Raw genomic sequence first — 15982 nt, 5'->3', positions numbered from 1 at the left:
GTTTGCTCACAGATCAATCAGTACTGCTATACCACTAGGATTGCATACAAAATCAAGTGCCTAAGTTTTGACATAATAAAAGTGAAAACATTTGTGTATGGAAAAGGAAACAACGTTTTGTAACTGTCATCGTTTTTATTATGACAGAACTCTGGCACTTGAGTTTCTATGTTTTTCCTATCGTGCAACTGTGCATACCCTTATAAAAAGAAAGTATAACAACAACAATTCACTTCGTTGTTTGCTCACAGATCAATCAGTACTGCTGTAACACTAGGATTGCATACAAAATCAAGTGCCTAAGTTTTGACATAATAAAAGTGAAAACATTTGTGTATGGAAAAGGAAACAACGTTTTGTAACTGTCATCGTTTTTATTATGACAGAACTCTGGCACTTGAGTTTCTATGGTTTTCCTATCGTGCAAATGTGCATACCCTTATAAAAAGAAAGTATAACAACAACAATTGCATAGAGTTAGCCTTGGCCATTTTAATGTCATAGTCACTCAAAAGACAAGCACTTAAGCGAAATAAAGAAAAAAATATTTCTAATCTACGCAGAACGGGGAAAAAATCACTGTAAAAAGGGGTGAACAATAATAATATTACAGCAACGACCTTACTTTATCTTATTTGAATGCGCGTCAGTGTAATTTTCATTATATATTATATTCATCAAATTAAAGTTCACCCGAACACTACCTGAATAATACATGTACGATAGTCAAATTAGCGTCCGTTAACTGCTATATGAAACTCCGAAAACGTGTCAGTCTACTACAATGGGTGTTCAAATCTTTAGGCTATATCTAAAAGTAATCATTTTACTAAATATACTTTGATAAGTTGACATTTTAGTCCAATAGCCCAAGGTGTGTTTCAAAGATAGTACTTTGTAAGATTGTCCGTTTCGTCAAACTTTCAAAATAATTATTTTACCTGCATGTATTTACAAAACGAACAGAGTCGAATCACTGACTGGCACGTTATCATAGATCTATAGTATAACACAACATCAATATAGATAACAACAACAACTAGAGTTCTTTGTACAGTCCGTTTTGGCTACTACCACACGATCTGAAATGGTCTCACTGGACGTCTTTCACGTTCTCCACGCCGTAAAAATAACTGCCGTCCCTGACGTCGATTGTTTCTTCGGTTTCTGCGACGATTGGCTGGACGCTGATGTTACATATTGTAGAGATACACGGAGGCCAGAATCACGACAGTCCACAAACAAGCCTCTGCAAACATAATTATATACAAAGTCCTAATAGAGTGTCCTAAAGTTGCAGGGTAGGGAAAATCGTAATCGACTCCAAAGATATAGCTGGACTGGTCCTATGTTTAATACAACAATATGCACGTCGGCGTCTGTCTCGGATACAAAGCCAAGTAATTGTCAATGTTAGTAGCAGCGTGCATACACCGAGAACCCCTATAAGACCGTACGTCCGCTGGTTCATTGAACTGGCATCTGTAAATAATGCAGTGCGAGTCATTATATGTATATATTATTATGTGTAAACTAGGAAACAAACTCAAATCAGGATTGTTGAAAGGGCCGTCAAACGCAAAAACAAGCGAAAAAAAACATATATAGAATATGTCCTTCTCGTAATGATGATGATGATGATGATGATGATGATGATAATACATTGTAATAATACATTGTAATAAAAGTAATAATAAAAGTAAAGGCATAATAAAAATGTTATTTCCGTGCATGAAAGTGACTTTTTTCTGCCTTTTTTCTGTCGCTGACAAATAATAGCTATGTACGATAATTTAGATGTATAGTTACCTAGCATAGGTGCTGATGTGGCACGATCCTGATCAGTTCGCTCGACTGTTACTGACGTACTTTGTCTTACGGTGACAGTCTGGCTGGTTTTCCAAGTTGCAGCGGTAGCTGATGACTGGCCGGGTGTCGTCTGCAAAGGAGAATAATGTAATAATTCTAACTATTTTTAGCTTGCTAGTCGCAATTTTATCTGCCTTTGTGCCCAGTGCAGATCAAGATCAGCCTGCACGTTCGTGCAGTCTGTTGATGGCCTGCACTGTTCGCTATTCAGTCAGTAAATTTTTCATGAAAACCCATATGAACTATAAATTGAAAGATATTAGAAACTTTTTTTAGCAAGGGAAGGGTTAAAATTTGGCGAATGTACTGAGCTCTTATCTGGGAATTTTTTAAAGGGAGATAATTACAATTCTCTAACGTATCGATCGTATTCACGGATATATTTTTTCTGCCTATATAATGCTTCGGAATGTATATATAATTATGTTTTCTACTTTCTAACTTGTTTCATTTGCAAAAATACTTTGCGTAAGTAGGAAAAATTCTACCCTGTCCGTCCGATGCTATGTATGATTTTATTAATGTATTTATTAATTGATTATTTGAAGCGCACTGTGCAATGTAAATGTATTCGATTTAGCCATTCACTACCTACTATCATGTAATTTTAGTTTTCATTTAAAGGAAGTATCTTGATTTCATTTAAACAGCAATACAAATTAATTTAAACTTACCTTGTCTGAAGAACATGTCTGGCCGTTGACCGTCACCGTGTTGTCGAAATACTTGCAGGAAGTGCAGTCTACCCTGGGGCTGCCGAACAGTCTCACACTGGCACCGGCAGGAAACATACAAGTGCCGTCCCATTTGTACACTGTCAGCTCCCTGATGTTTACCCCAAGCTCATTCCACCTGTGTGCACATCTTAATGTATCTCCATTTCCTTGACAGGAAGATTCCACAAATGGCAAAAATGCCAACAAAATCATTACAGATATCATCTTAACCAACTTGTCTTAACACTTTAGGAAGTGATTCAAATGCGTGTGACAAATATAGTCTGTGACAGTTGCTTATAAGCCTACAGGCCAGACGTCACGTGACTACTTTCAAAGCACCGTCGCAGACAATTAGCAGACGAAAAAAACATGACCAGACGACAAACGCTCGTTCGGCTTCTTTTGATGTAAGTCGGCGTCACTGACAGGTGTCCAGTGGCGGTATTTTGTATGTAAGTTAAAGAAATGACTGGTGGCATCAATTGAGATACGTTTTGTTTTTAAGTTTAAACAAAAGTATGGTTTATAATATTAATAGGAGATGATATGATGAATGGTATTTCGCGCCGTTATCACTGACTTGTGAAATAAGTGGTTCGGTTTTAAATTTTGAAATAATTAATTAACAACACAAATGCAGATTATATATATAAAAGTTAATTATTTTTTGTGGGGGTTGTTTTGGTGTGTGTGTGTGTGTGTGTGTATTTTATGTCTCCAAGTACCCAGAATTTAATCTTTTTCTGGTGTGAATGTTGTTAATATGACAAGTCATTCAATAATTATCAAGTTTAGCCTTGGGCTAGCACAGGTAAACATTTGCCACTTTATTTTAAGCAATAAACATGTGCTATTTATAGAGACTACCCGTTGACAAGTGACGGGTGATGTGTCTTCTGAAGACTATATTATTCGCCCGTTAAGTATAGTCAAGTCAAGTCAAAAATATTTTATTTGGTCATACAATCATACAACTTGCATGAATAAATGTGAATCGTTCATAGAATGTAGTATATTTCTGTGAGGCTCAACTTGATGACAGTTTATATCAATATATTCTTTGTAGTTTTGTTTTATATTACTCGCTTGTACGTACCCCTGACTTTTGTTCACTGAACATGGGGGTCATGAGTTCGAATCTCATTGATGGCTTTTTTTAAAAAAAAAAAAAAAGTTTGCAGTTTAAGAAAGATAAATGTTTTAAGAGAGAGAGAGAGAGAGAGAGAGAGAGAGAGAGTGAGAGAGATGTTTACATAAATTTCCCGCCTATAAAGTACCTGAAATGTCGAGACTTGTACTTCGATAAGGAATATAATTTATTTTGGGAGTTATTTCGTAATCTAAGTGTGATGATCTTCTGAAAACAAATTGTATTTCGAATTCTTTCTTTTATTTACTAATCAGTGCATAAGTGTTAAACACACTGTATGCAAAAGAATACAACAGAGTACTAGGAGTCATTAATTACAGACCAGACAAAGTAATTGGTAGTTAAAAAAAACATTTCAATATAGACACATACAGTTCGGTTTTATGAGATTTTGTTCAGGTAGAGAGGTACATTGTTTTCATTTAAGATAAAAGTATGGCATCGGATTACAACACTAACTTCCGTAGAATACGTATTTCATTCGTAATTGTATACATAATAATCTATTGATAAATGAATGTAATTCTTAACTACACTTGGTTTGTCTACCACAAACAAATAAGAACGTTTTATGTTGTCGTTTGTTTGTTTGTTTGTTAACTTGCTGCTTAAAGTTCTAAGCTAAAAAGCAAATCACATGAAGAAAGACTATATATAGTTTATATTCATATATATATATATATATATATATATATATATATATATATATATATATATATATATATATATATATATATATATATATATATATACATGTGCAGGAGTGTTTGATAATCGTCTTAGTGTACGTATTTATTTATTTACACTATCTTTACAACGCGAGATTCGTCAATTTCCATTAAAGCATCGTACTCTGCATAAAAAATGCACGCTACATTCTGTGCAAGGGAGCGTCCAAATTTCACATTGAGGGACAGTGTTTCGCAGTTCAAAGTGAAAACCCTCGTCAACCACTGGTGAAAGGTCAAACACGTATAGAGCACGTCCATTGTGAGGGTCCGACCTGCTTATTCCAGCCATTTCTCGGTCTTTACAGCTTATGCCACCCATGGATGTGTACACGGGGCGGGCCTTGCTGAAACCGTATATACGATCCAGCACTTCTGTTGTCAGACCTTCGCTATAATTCACGTTTACAGGGTTTCCGGAACATGCTACACCGTTAATGTAAAGGCTTATTTGCCGCAAATCGAAGTGCTCCATGTTAAAGGGATTCAGCTTCAGGGAACCTAGTACAGCTGCACTGTCCACAAAAGTCACAATAACGAATTTCGGAAGATAAGCCGGGTTAATGTGATCCCAGGAAAAAACACTCTGCCCACTGGCGATGTTGGCACACTTAGTCTCGGAGCGAATAAAGGGGTACTTGGCCGTAACGGTCTTCAGGAGCTTCGAGTGTGCCAGTAGAATAGCAGGATTCACTTTCACCTTCAGAAGCCGCAAAAATGCGTCTTCAATTTTAACCTGATATCCACCCTGGCCATTTTCCTGTCCACTGATAAGACAGAAGTCTGTACTATTCCTGTGTAGTACTATTCTCAAGTGAACGCCATTGATCAGGTAGCGGTCGAGTTCCAGTAAGTCGTTTAATGGCAACCCTACCATGTCGAACGGTTTAGATCCTCGGCTGACGCTGTACCTCTGGTACAGTCCATAGTTCCCTACAGTAGAGATACATGTATATTTTTTATTGTCCGAATATTAATTTCATTAATTAATTCATTCATTCATTCATTCATTCATTCATTCATTTATTTATCAAATAACAGACATGTACATCATACATGTGCGTATATTATAATTGCACAGTCTGACAACTGGTATATATTTTTGAAATAAGAACAATATCTGAATGAAACGCGCGGATATGAAGTAATTAAGTTATTGATGGATAAATCAACAATAAAGGTAGCTTTACACGGCTATAGTTCACAGACGATATTTTGACCGTTGTTTGTTGTTTATCAATATAAATAAATGAACAAACAGCTAAAGGGTGAGACAGGTGGATAAACTCCTACGTGCAGAAGAAATCATGAAAGAGTTTACTTACCCGTCTTGTCCTTTACTTACTAATAATAATATAGTATTGCTTTTCTGTTGTTGATAAACAGACGTCAAAATATCACCTGTGAACTATAGTTATATAAAGACAGGCAATTATTATCATTACTCACCGGCGTTGGGGTCTGTTTCGGCAGGAAATCCCCCATCATCCCCCGTAAAGAGCTGGCACTCTGACATTTTACCTCGACCCCTGTTCAGGTCGCGGCGAAATAGCTTGTCGAAGTAGCTTTTGTAAGGATAAAGGTCACCGGACGAACTAACAAGGCTTCTATTCATGTACACGTCCACTTTCTTGAACATGGAGTGGAAAAACGAATCGCATGGTGATATTTTCACGTCGTCTTCACAGCGTGTGCCATCTGCGTTCAGGATCCTCACTCTTAGAAACAGCCTGCAAGACGGAAGTTCGCAGTAAGAGTCTCCCTGTAGAGACGTTTCAAACTCGAGGGGCGCGTCTATACCACTGAACTGACTCACGGGTCTGATGTCTTCCAGGTAGAAGTTCTGGATTGCCACTTGGTTGGGATAGAGTTTAAAAATGTCTAGCGCTTCCGGCGCACTTTCGTTGTCACTCAGTGGAGACAGAACAGACATGATTCTATCTTGAGAAACTAAATATGTCGTTTAAGGTCCTATAACTGTATTTATTAGACTCCTTGGTCGTATTTTTGCCTTTTTGTGACTGCCGTTTTTTTGCCTTTGTTTGCGGGCGAACTGTAGATGCTTTAACTATATCCTGAACTTTCGGTTGTCGCGGTAAAGTTTCACTAAGCTTCACCTTTTTAGCGTTCGAGTTTGTTTCTGCGTTTGATTTGATTTCGCTTTCGGCTTGTTCCACTGTCTCTTCGACAGGCGACACGAACTGTAGCTTTACTTCTGCAGCTGGTCGTTTCCTGTTGAATGGTTCCCTGTCATTCAGGCGAGAGGGCACTTTTCTTTCGTAATACCTCTCCCAAGCTTTAAAATCCGGTATATAGAGCTGGTCAGTTGTATGTGAAGTGCTGCCCATTGTGTTCGAATGTTCGCAAGTACAGCGGCGTAATGTCTTGTTTTATTTATTTATTTAAAGTATATACATTTCAATGCACAGTTAGACACCTCTCCTCAGATTGGCAGTCATTAATATCATTCTCCGCCCGCCCAGTTCTTAATCATTCACTTTGAAATGGAGTGTAACGCCCACTGTGCACCTGCTCAATGACTCGAATCTCTCCCCTTGTCTAGCAGTGACGTAAATTTGAATATGTTTAATCTCTTGATTTTGAACTCGTTTGTAGAAGCAGTGGTTCTCCATTGTATCAACAGAAAACATACGGCCACCTCCTGCCGTCTTCACACCGTTACCCAAACACAATTTCCTCAGCAGTTGAACCTTTTTGCCCCCCAACACCGAATAATCAACTACATTTGAGCAGAGGTATAGTTCTTTTCCGCGGAGTTCAAGGCCGTCTTGCTGCACACTTTCCACTGTAAGACCTACTAGCGCTACGTACCATTGTCTCGGGCTCTTTAACACTAGAGTTTCGTCTAACACGACTCGAAAGTCAGACCCGCTGTTAAGAGGATAAAATTCGATGCAGTCTGCACTGCAAACGTCTACATGTACTTGATCCATGAGTCGTCTGCTGATTTGTCTGTCTATTATAGCTTGTATGGAAACGCTTAGCTTACGCTGCACGTGCTGGGCGATGTCGCCGTACGGTACAGGTTCGAGTCCTGACTGATTTCGACCTTTAACATTAAGTGTATGTGCGATAGAGATCTAGTACGTTTTTCATTTTACTTCTATGCAACTTTAGAGTTCACTGAAGATTTTGGTATCCAACGGTCGAACTTGGGTCCGAGACCCCGGTATCGGACAAGCACTTCCTGATTTCTCCCCACTTTTCGCGTCTTAAGAACCGTTTCAATCTCCCAAGGGCGCATGCCATCTAAGTTTTTCCGCACGCGCTGAAGTTCTGGCTCATAGAAAGCGACTTTGATTGGCTCCTCCTCCAAATCCATTAGAAAGTAAACAGGCACGTTTTCTCGGTAGACCCGCCCACGAATCTTGTAAAGGGTATCCGTGAATTTCTGACTGAACGAACGCTCGAAGGTTCTCTTGGCGAGGCTAACTCTGACAAGAGTCCCCACCTCGTACTTAAAATACAGTCTTGCACTCCGTCTCCTTACACTTTTAGATCCGACGTACATAAGATTCCAAAGCTTAGCCTGATTCGATTCATTTACCTCGCTGGGACTAAGGCCAAAGAGGGCCGAGTGCACTCTGTGGTTGTAGCCGTGCACAAGTTGCTCTAGAACTGTGACGTAGGCAAATGATCTATTCTGGTAGCACCATTTGTATATCGCGCTTTTCAGAGTCTGATTAAGTCTTTCAACTGGCTGGCATTTCAGGTCTGAGGTTGTGAAGTAGTGTTTGACTCCCAGGCGGCGAAGGAGATCTTGCACGGCTTTGGACTTGAACTCAGAACCCCTGTCCGATCTACAGCGCACAGGCTTACGTCCCTGGGTAAGGATATCTTCCAGTGCCTCGGCCACGGCCTGAACGGTTTTGTTTTTTAGCGGGCGGACAAACGCGAATCTGCTGAAGACGTCTATGAGTACAAGCAGGAAGCGGGTACCTCGGTTGCCACGGTAACGCCTCAGTTTTGCCATGTCGCATAGATCCATGTCGTACTGCTGATAAAGGCCGCTCACCACTATTCTGTTCCTTTTGAAGCGTCTGCGAACTGGCCTGTTAATACTGTAAGTGTCTTGAGACTCCAGGAATGTCTTCACTTCGCGCTTGCTAAACTCAAATTTTCCCTCTCTGTCTGCTTCTCTCTTCAGTCTGTCGGGTCCGCTGAAACTTGCCGGATGCGAAGGGTCCGTGTAGATTCGATGCAGGTACTCCAGTTTCGTCCCCGTGTCGCCGCCGCCCTCATCACTGGCCCCCATCTCTTATCACGGACAGATCGACCGGCTTCTGTTTTCTGTACTTTAGTCCGGGGTTAGGCAGTACGTACCCTACGGCAGAGCTCAGTAGTGCTATCCACAGTTCCTGGTTAGTCCCGCCGCGATTGATAGAAAGGTTGATTGCCGACACAATTATTATTCCATAAATGGCAATTATCTGAGCGATAAACGTCACCCGGTTCTGTGGCAACCTTTCGCTCCACACTGCGCAACCACCGGCGGAGAGGCTGCGCGTGTCCGTCGGATAGCCGCCGGACAGCTCACATTCTCCATCGATGCTGAGTTTTTCGCACTCAGAGGAGTTTCCTGCAGCCAAGCACGTTCCGTTCTCAGACAGGTCCATTATCATTTGTAATAATATTCGCGCCTAGGCAATGACAGTTGAAGCCTGTATTTAAAGTGTGTATTACAAGGGAAAGTTGATGTGTATTGGGACTTAATCCAACGATTGTTCAATAATGTTTTGATCAAATATTTAGAATTTGTTTGTCAATTGTTTACTTAATCTTTGTTACCTGGGATACACAATTCTAATTATTAAACTTTACGATTTAATCCAATGATTGTTCAATAATGTTTTGATCAAATATTTAGAATTTGTTTGTCAATTGTTTACTTAGTAATCAGCTTTAATTTGCGCTTCAATGGCTACTTAAGTCTCAATGGGGATTAAGTTGCGCAATCAAACCGACTTAAGTGATAATCCGCTTATTAATAGGATTAGGTTGCGCAATCGATTACGTCATAATTATTATTATTATTATTATTATTATACCAGATTTATATAGCGCCCTTTTCATGATCAATTTCACGTTCAAAGGCGCTTTACATAGTTCAAATGCAGCCACACAGGGCGCATAATTCATCCTCTACTAGTACAGACACAGAGCGATCTGACCAGAGGGACAGAGTGAGACAAAGCCCCCACGACAGAGAGATCAGAAATCAGATACAGGCTTGTCCGGCTAACTTAGCCTAGCTCGTTGCGAATAGACAGCCTGGTTCTTTAACGTGCCCAGTGTATAGCACTGATACACGCAAGGATTGCCTGGGTTCCTGACCAGTACACCTCTAGTTAGGTGGGAAACACTGAAAAGCGTTTCTGAAAATTCCCGAGTAGCTGCCGGGGATCGAACCCCCGACCTCAGGATTGGAAGGCCAGTGTGCAAACCACTGAGCTATCCTTTTCCTTTTCTGCACATGCACAAAAAAACGCTTCAATGCCGAAACACATCTACTCGTATGGTTGCATGATACCACTAGACGCCATGGTGTTTGCAGTAAGTTGTCCGCACAATGGAAAGGTCCTTACATAGATACGAAGAAAATAGATGACCTGGTATACCTAGTCAAACGTTCACCAAGTGTTCCAGCAAAAGCAATACATATAGACAGACTTGCTTTGTACAAATGCTCACATATACCTGAATGGCTGATTTCTATTAGAAAGGCCTTGTCCAGTGCACTTCAGTAATACTTCCCCAGGTTCACTACCCGTAACAGTTCCAGTCATCAGTACCTATGCTTATTTGAGTTAACATAGTCAGCATTCAACAAGAAAATCTGCTCCCCCCACCCGCCACACACCTAGATAATTATTTTGTCATCCCAATTATAATTCATATAAACTCAACCGGCTTAGATGTGCATGAAAAGAAAGAAAAAAAATGCTGTTTGATTCAATTCAAAAATATTTCTTGTGTAGAAGTGACAATGGTCTCCGTCAAAGCGTACACGTATATATACTTTTTTTTGAGCGCTCAATTTGAGTAATGAAGGAGGACTGACCATCCACCTGCGATTTACTCAGTATTTGTGTTTAATGTTACATCCGGATATAGTATCCAACTTGATATAGATGTGAAGTCAACAAGAATATTTGTTTTTTTTTGCAAATTGTGATCGACCGGTAGACACAGCATTAGTTGCACGAAATCAGCCAATTAAGTTCCAGATATGTTAGGATAAGTCAATGTGATGTATTGCTGAATGGTGAAATTAATCCAGATGATGTTTGCTTGATAACTAAACTATAGTATATTGTACATTCTAGTTGGTAAATCATCGGGCAGTGCAACGTTCCCTTGTGACAAGTGTCCGTCAGTGTTTAATAACCAGAGGGATATTTCAAACCATAACATCAAGAGGCAAACCATACTTCTGCCAGAGTTGTCTGTGCGTGGTGTGTGGAACAGAAGGCACATGAATTTCGCCATCCGCAAGATCTTAAACGGCATGTACGGGATCACCACAAGATTATATATCAGGATTTTTTCCAAGAGCACTGTCCCTGGAGAACTGTTTCTTCTTTGCCAGGGATCCTGGGTCATTCATACAGACGTACCATAAGCAGCCAAATTACGACTCCGAAGAGGCCAAGTTTGCCCGTGAAGCCATCATCAGATGGGCAACTGGGTGTGTCCGAAGAATTACAGGCTGGCGAGAGGGTTGGCGAACAGCAAGGTCAAAGGCTGCCAACTCTCAGAAGGCAAACAAAAGACAGCATGGTCTATTGTTTACTCTAAAGCAAATTAATCAATCAAGATGCAGTTGTCATTTTTCTAAACACCGATAACGAAGTTGTCAAAGCACAGATACAAGATGCCGGTTTAAGGGATCCAGCCGTCACAACACCCCTCATCCAGAAAATGATGTCGCTGGATCCCAACTTCACTCCACCGACAGGTCCCTGAAGGTTTCATCCAGATTCAACTTCAGTCAAGTCTGAACTAGCAACTATCCTTGGGATTGACGTTAAATTTCTAACTTCTGCGTGGTTTAACACTGATGTCCCAGCCAAAGTAGCAAAGACAACAACATCTCAACCAGTGACCTGCACCAATGTGACAACAACCACTCTAACAGTAACCTGTACCAACTGAACAACAACAACTTCTTCAGCAATGACCAGCACCAACGCAATACCAACAACTACTCAAGCAACAACACTTCTCACAACAAACACCGTCACGACAAGAGTAACGACAGCACCAGTTTTTACAACGACCATCTTCTCGACAAAACAAGCCGACTATGAAAATGATCTAGACTCATGTCACACACCGACACCTATTTCTTTTGGTACGGATAGCCCACAAAGCTCACCAGATCACCACTCAAATGTATCATCACCAAGGTACCACATTGACTCACCTCCACCACTTTTCAACTCAGCACCAACACCAACATATGAGCCAACGACAACCATCATGAATCCAGCAGCACCAACACCATCATATGAGCCAACGACAACCATCATGAACCCAGCAGCACCAGCACCAACAACATCATATGCGCCAACGACAACCATCATGAACCCAGCAGCATCAGCACCAACAACATCATACGCGCCAACGACAACCATCGTGAATCCAGCAGCATCAGCACCAACACCATCATTCAGACCAAAACCACCACCCAGAATCCAACAGCACCAACACCATCATACCAACCAACGACCACCAGAAATCCAGCAGCACTAGCACCATTGTATGAACCAACAACCACCACCCAGAATCCAGCAGCAGCACCGATATATAGACCGACACCAATACACATCACTCCATCTGTCTTAGCAAAAAAACCTTCTGATGATCGGGAGTATGCCAATTCTTCCATCCGGAAGAAGAGAGTGGAGCTCTGTACTTGAAGAAAGTAGTCCAATTACATCTAATCTCTGCTGGCCATCAAATGGCTGGACCTCCTTTACACATGACCAGAAAGCTCTGGTGGTTGAATTTGCAGCAATGTCACTGGAACATCAAAACGTCATCAACTTCAAACATCTGGACCGAACAACACTACTTTTCAAATATAGTTATTTAGTCTTTCCCGGAACCAAAATGCTCCACACTGGACCAACAACAAAAATGTTAGAATACAATTAAGAGGTCATCGAGAACATCGCTGTAGGAAAAGATACCAGCTCAACAGAAAATCAGATAGCAATAATCCGGTCATTCTCAACAACTCCACCTTCCACTCTTCTTCAAAGTATTAAACACATTCCACTAAGATTAACCATCGAGGGGCGGCCACAGTCATCATCATGAAAATCCTGAAAGCCAGTACTGACCACATCTTAACACATCTGAGGAACCTACACCCTGGAATACATAATATCAATTAATATAATTATAATACATTGGTAACATTTTATCAACGTAATGAACGTTATTTTCCGCGCAAGGACTTAGGATGATTTTAGAGTATTACAACTGATGAACTAATTCCCACATTTAGGACTCTGGACTGTTTAAGGTATTACGTGAAGTGATCATGAAATATTTAAGAACTATGAAGTTGAACTGTGAATTATTTTTCAATGCATGGACTGTGAAGTGATCATGAACTTTTGAAATATTATATGTGAGATATTCATGGACTTTGTAAGTATTAAAAAAGTGTGAAGTGATCATGAACTATTTAAGTACTATGGACTGTGAAATGATCATGAACTTTCAAAATATTATACGTGAAGCATTCTTGGACATTTTTTAATCATAATGAACATTGAAGTGATCATTAACTTTTACGTATTGCAAACAGCGAAGTTATCACAAACTTTCAAAGTATTACATGTGAAATGTGAACTGCGCGTTATGAACTATGAAGAGCTGATTAACTATTTAAAGATGACGTATCTTCAAAGTGTTAAGTAAAAGCATTATGAACAGTGAAGTTTTAAGTATAATGTTATGAACTGTGAAGTGTTAGAAGGTATTTCTGTATGAACTGTGTGTATGAACTGTGAAAAGACTTAAAGATGTGGAAGACTCAGGCTCGAGTTACCATTATGAACTGTGAAGTGTAGTAGAAAATGAATATAGTTATCAACTTTGAAATGTGTTCAGTTAAAAATTTTGATAGAGAATCTAATGGAGATGTTTCATATTATAATTGTACCAAAGATTATATTTGAATTATTTATTAATTGTGCATGTTCATAATCATATGATTGCTCATTGATGTTTATCGTACTGTGTCAACTTCAGGAGAAGTTCACATATTAAGATGGGGAAAGTGTAATAGCTGGAAATCTGATAACCGAACTTTTTGGTAACTATCCGGATATCATTCACTTTACGAACCAGTACGCACCATGTGTAAAATACAGATTTTAATCCGGTTTCCTTGAATGAATGTTTACTACTGACATAACACTTTGATTTTATCAGAGAATCTTTGCTTGTCATAAATCACTTTTGTTAATATTTTGATTTCCAGCATAATGATTCCTGCATGCGGTATTTACAAGTTGAATATGTCCGCCATTTTTGTTATGAATGTTTGCGCATGAATTTCAGTAATTTTGCAGGGAATGCTTAAATGACTGATTTATATTGCTATTGATTACTGTTTTGTTAACTTTGATTGTTTCAAAAGTAAATCTTATTGGAAAGCGAGTATGTAATTAGCAAACTTCAGGAATATTCTCGAACGCTCCGTGTAACTATTTGTTTGCTTTGAACGCGCAATGCTGAAAAATGCTGGAACGCTATATTTTCGTCTCTATTTTGGTTTATCGGAGACAATTATATCCGTTCCCCTTTTTGAATAAATTCTTTGTATCTGCCCTTACCTATTAACCTCTTTATAGCAGCACAGTTTACGTTAATTCCATATTATTTAATGTTTACTGTGACTTGACCTGATTACATTGACAGCGCGCCTTTTGTGTCAAGGATTTTGATTGGTCCCCAGCATTCCTTCCAGCATTGCGTCACTCATAAAAGGACGCACGTTCCAGCAATCTAGGTCAGTTGCAACAATAACAGTAACATTGATCTACTTTTAAAGTTCGATCTTCAACAACTTTCAAAAATGCAGTCAAGCTCTGAAGCTTTAGGTACAAGCGGTTTACCAGTTTTCCTTTACTATACTATTGCTATATTCTAGAATCGTGAAATATATTGTAGATCTCTATAAAATATGGTTTTAGTAGAACTTTGATAAAAACTAAATGGCTGAAAGTAGTTCTTTGCAACCGGCTCATTGCTGTGTCTGTCTTTAATCTCCTACGTGTTTATCTTTTTTACTGTAAGAAGCATATTTTATCGTTATTATATATTGAGAATACGTTATCATTAAATTAAATAACATATAAAACTCTGAACTTCATTCCTGTTATCGTTTAAAGTCTATTTATAGGGTCAGTTTCTCCACCATAGCCCGATCCATATCTACAACAAACCATTTACAGAAATGGTTTCTTCTTTATCCGTGCTCTTAGTCACAAACAATTTTCGTACCACTTGCTCAACTTTCTCACTCAGCTTTCTCCACCAGAACAGATCAACTGAAACAACGTAGATCCTCCACTCGACAAGACTGATGATGCAATTTACTCAGCGAACATGACAAGAGTGACTAAAAGTGCAGATTAAATATTCCCTGTATATATATTTGTCGAAAATCCAAATAAAAAGCCTGGGTGCTTACAATATATAGACATGCAATCACTTCAAAGCCTGCCAATAAGTACGTTTTAAATCTGCATAATTTTAAACATAATATCTTTGCAAAGAATGTTCCAAGTCTGAAATTGTTACCATGCAATATGGCTTTGCTATGAGCATTTACCCAAGTCATTGTGTATTCAAGAATTACTACAAGTAATACACATACTGAAAACAGAAATTTGGTAGATCCTTTTAGAATATTACATGGAGAAAGTAGAAGATTTACATGGAGGCGTAATAATCCTTTACAACAAGCCAGACTAGATTTTTTTCTAATTACTGAAAATATGTTGAATTTTGTCAGAAGTTCAGATATTGATATTAGTTACAGATCAGATCATTCTATTGTAAATAGTTCTTTATGCTTTGAGAATGTCAAACATGGTAAAGGTCTGTGGAAGTTTAACAATTCTTTGTTACATGATATAGAATACTTAGTGTATAAATACTAAAATAGAAGAAATAAAGAAACAATACTGTGTACCAATATATAACTTTGAAAAATTGTCAGATATAGATGATAAGAACTTACATTTTACCATTAATGACTAATTTTTTCTAGAGACACTTTTATTGGAAATACGTGGTAAAACAATATCGTATGCCAGTTTTAGAACTAAAAATAAAAATAAACAAGAACAAATACTGCTTGAGGAAATAAAAAAATTGAAAAATAATTTAACAACTGAAAACAAAGAAACATATTTAAATTTACAAGACAGATTAAATACACTAAGAAATGAAAAATAAGAGGTTACATG

General features: G+C 38.8%; 3 protein-coding genes across 4 annotated transcripts; all 3 read right to left on the bottom strand.

The window, feature by feature from the left end:
- Positions 1–177: 177 nt before the first annotated feature.
- Positions 178–3280, bottom strand: LOC123527406 (uncharacterized). 2 transcript variants are annotated; one of them, XM_053516535.1, is made up of 3 exons: positions 2544–3280; positions 1810–1939; positions 178–1482 (listed from the first exon to the last, which is right to left on the bottom strand). In XM_053516535.1, the coding sequence occupies exons 1-3, from the start codon at positions 2808–2810 to the stop codon at positions 1289–1291; spliced, it is 591 nt and encodes a 196-aa protein (XP_053372510.1). In that variant the 5' UTR covers positions 2811–3280; the 3' UTR covers positions 178–1288. The 2 variants fall into 2 exon arrangements, with proteins under 2 accessions (XP_053372510.1, XP_053372511.1); XM_053516536.1 differs by having other exon boundaries at positions 178–1249.
- A 1286-nt stretch (positions 3281–4566) lies between these two features.
- On the bottom strand, positions 4567–6399 carry LOC128545878 (uncharacterized protein F54H12.2-like). Its single transcript, XM_053516996.1, has 2 exons — positions 5916–6399; positions 4567–5399 (listed from the first exon to the last, which is right to left on the bottom strand). The coding sequence occupies exons 1-2, from the start codon at positions 6397–6399 to the stop codon at positions 4567–4569; spliced, it is 1317 nt and encodes a 438-aa protein (XP_053372971.1).
- Positions 6400–7590: 1191 nt separating this feature from the next.
- Positions 7591–8742, bottom strand: LOC128546459 (uncharacterized). Its single transcript, XM_053516995.1, has one exon. The coding sequence runs from the start codon at positions 8740–8742 to the stop codon at positions 7591–7593; it is 1152 nt and encodes a 383-aa protein (XP_053372970.1).
- Positions 8743–15982: the final 7240 nt, after the last annotated feature.

This window comes from Mercenaria mercenaria, chromosome 10, assembly GCF_021730395.1.
Source record: "Mercenaria mercenaria strain notata chromosome 10, MADL_Memer_1, whole genome shotgun sequence".
In the NCBI taxonomy this organism is placed as follows: domain Eukaryota; kingdom Metazoa; phylum Mollusca; class Bivalvia; order Venerida; family Veneridae; genus Mercenaria; species Mercenaria mercenaria.
This window is presented reverse-complemented; position numbering and strand designations above follow the sequence as displayed.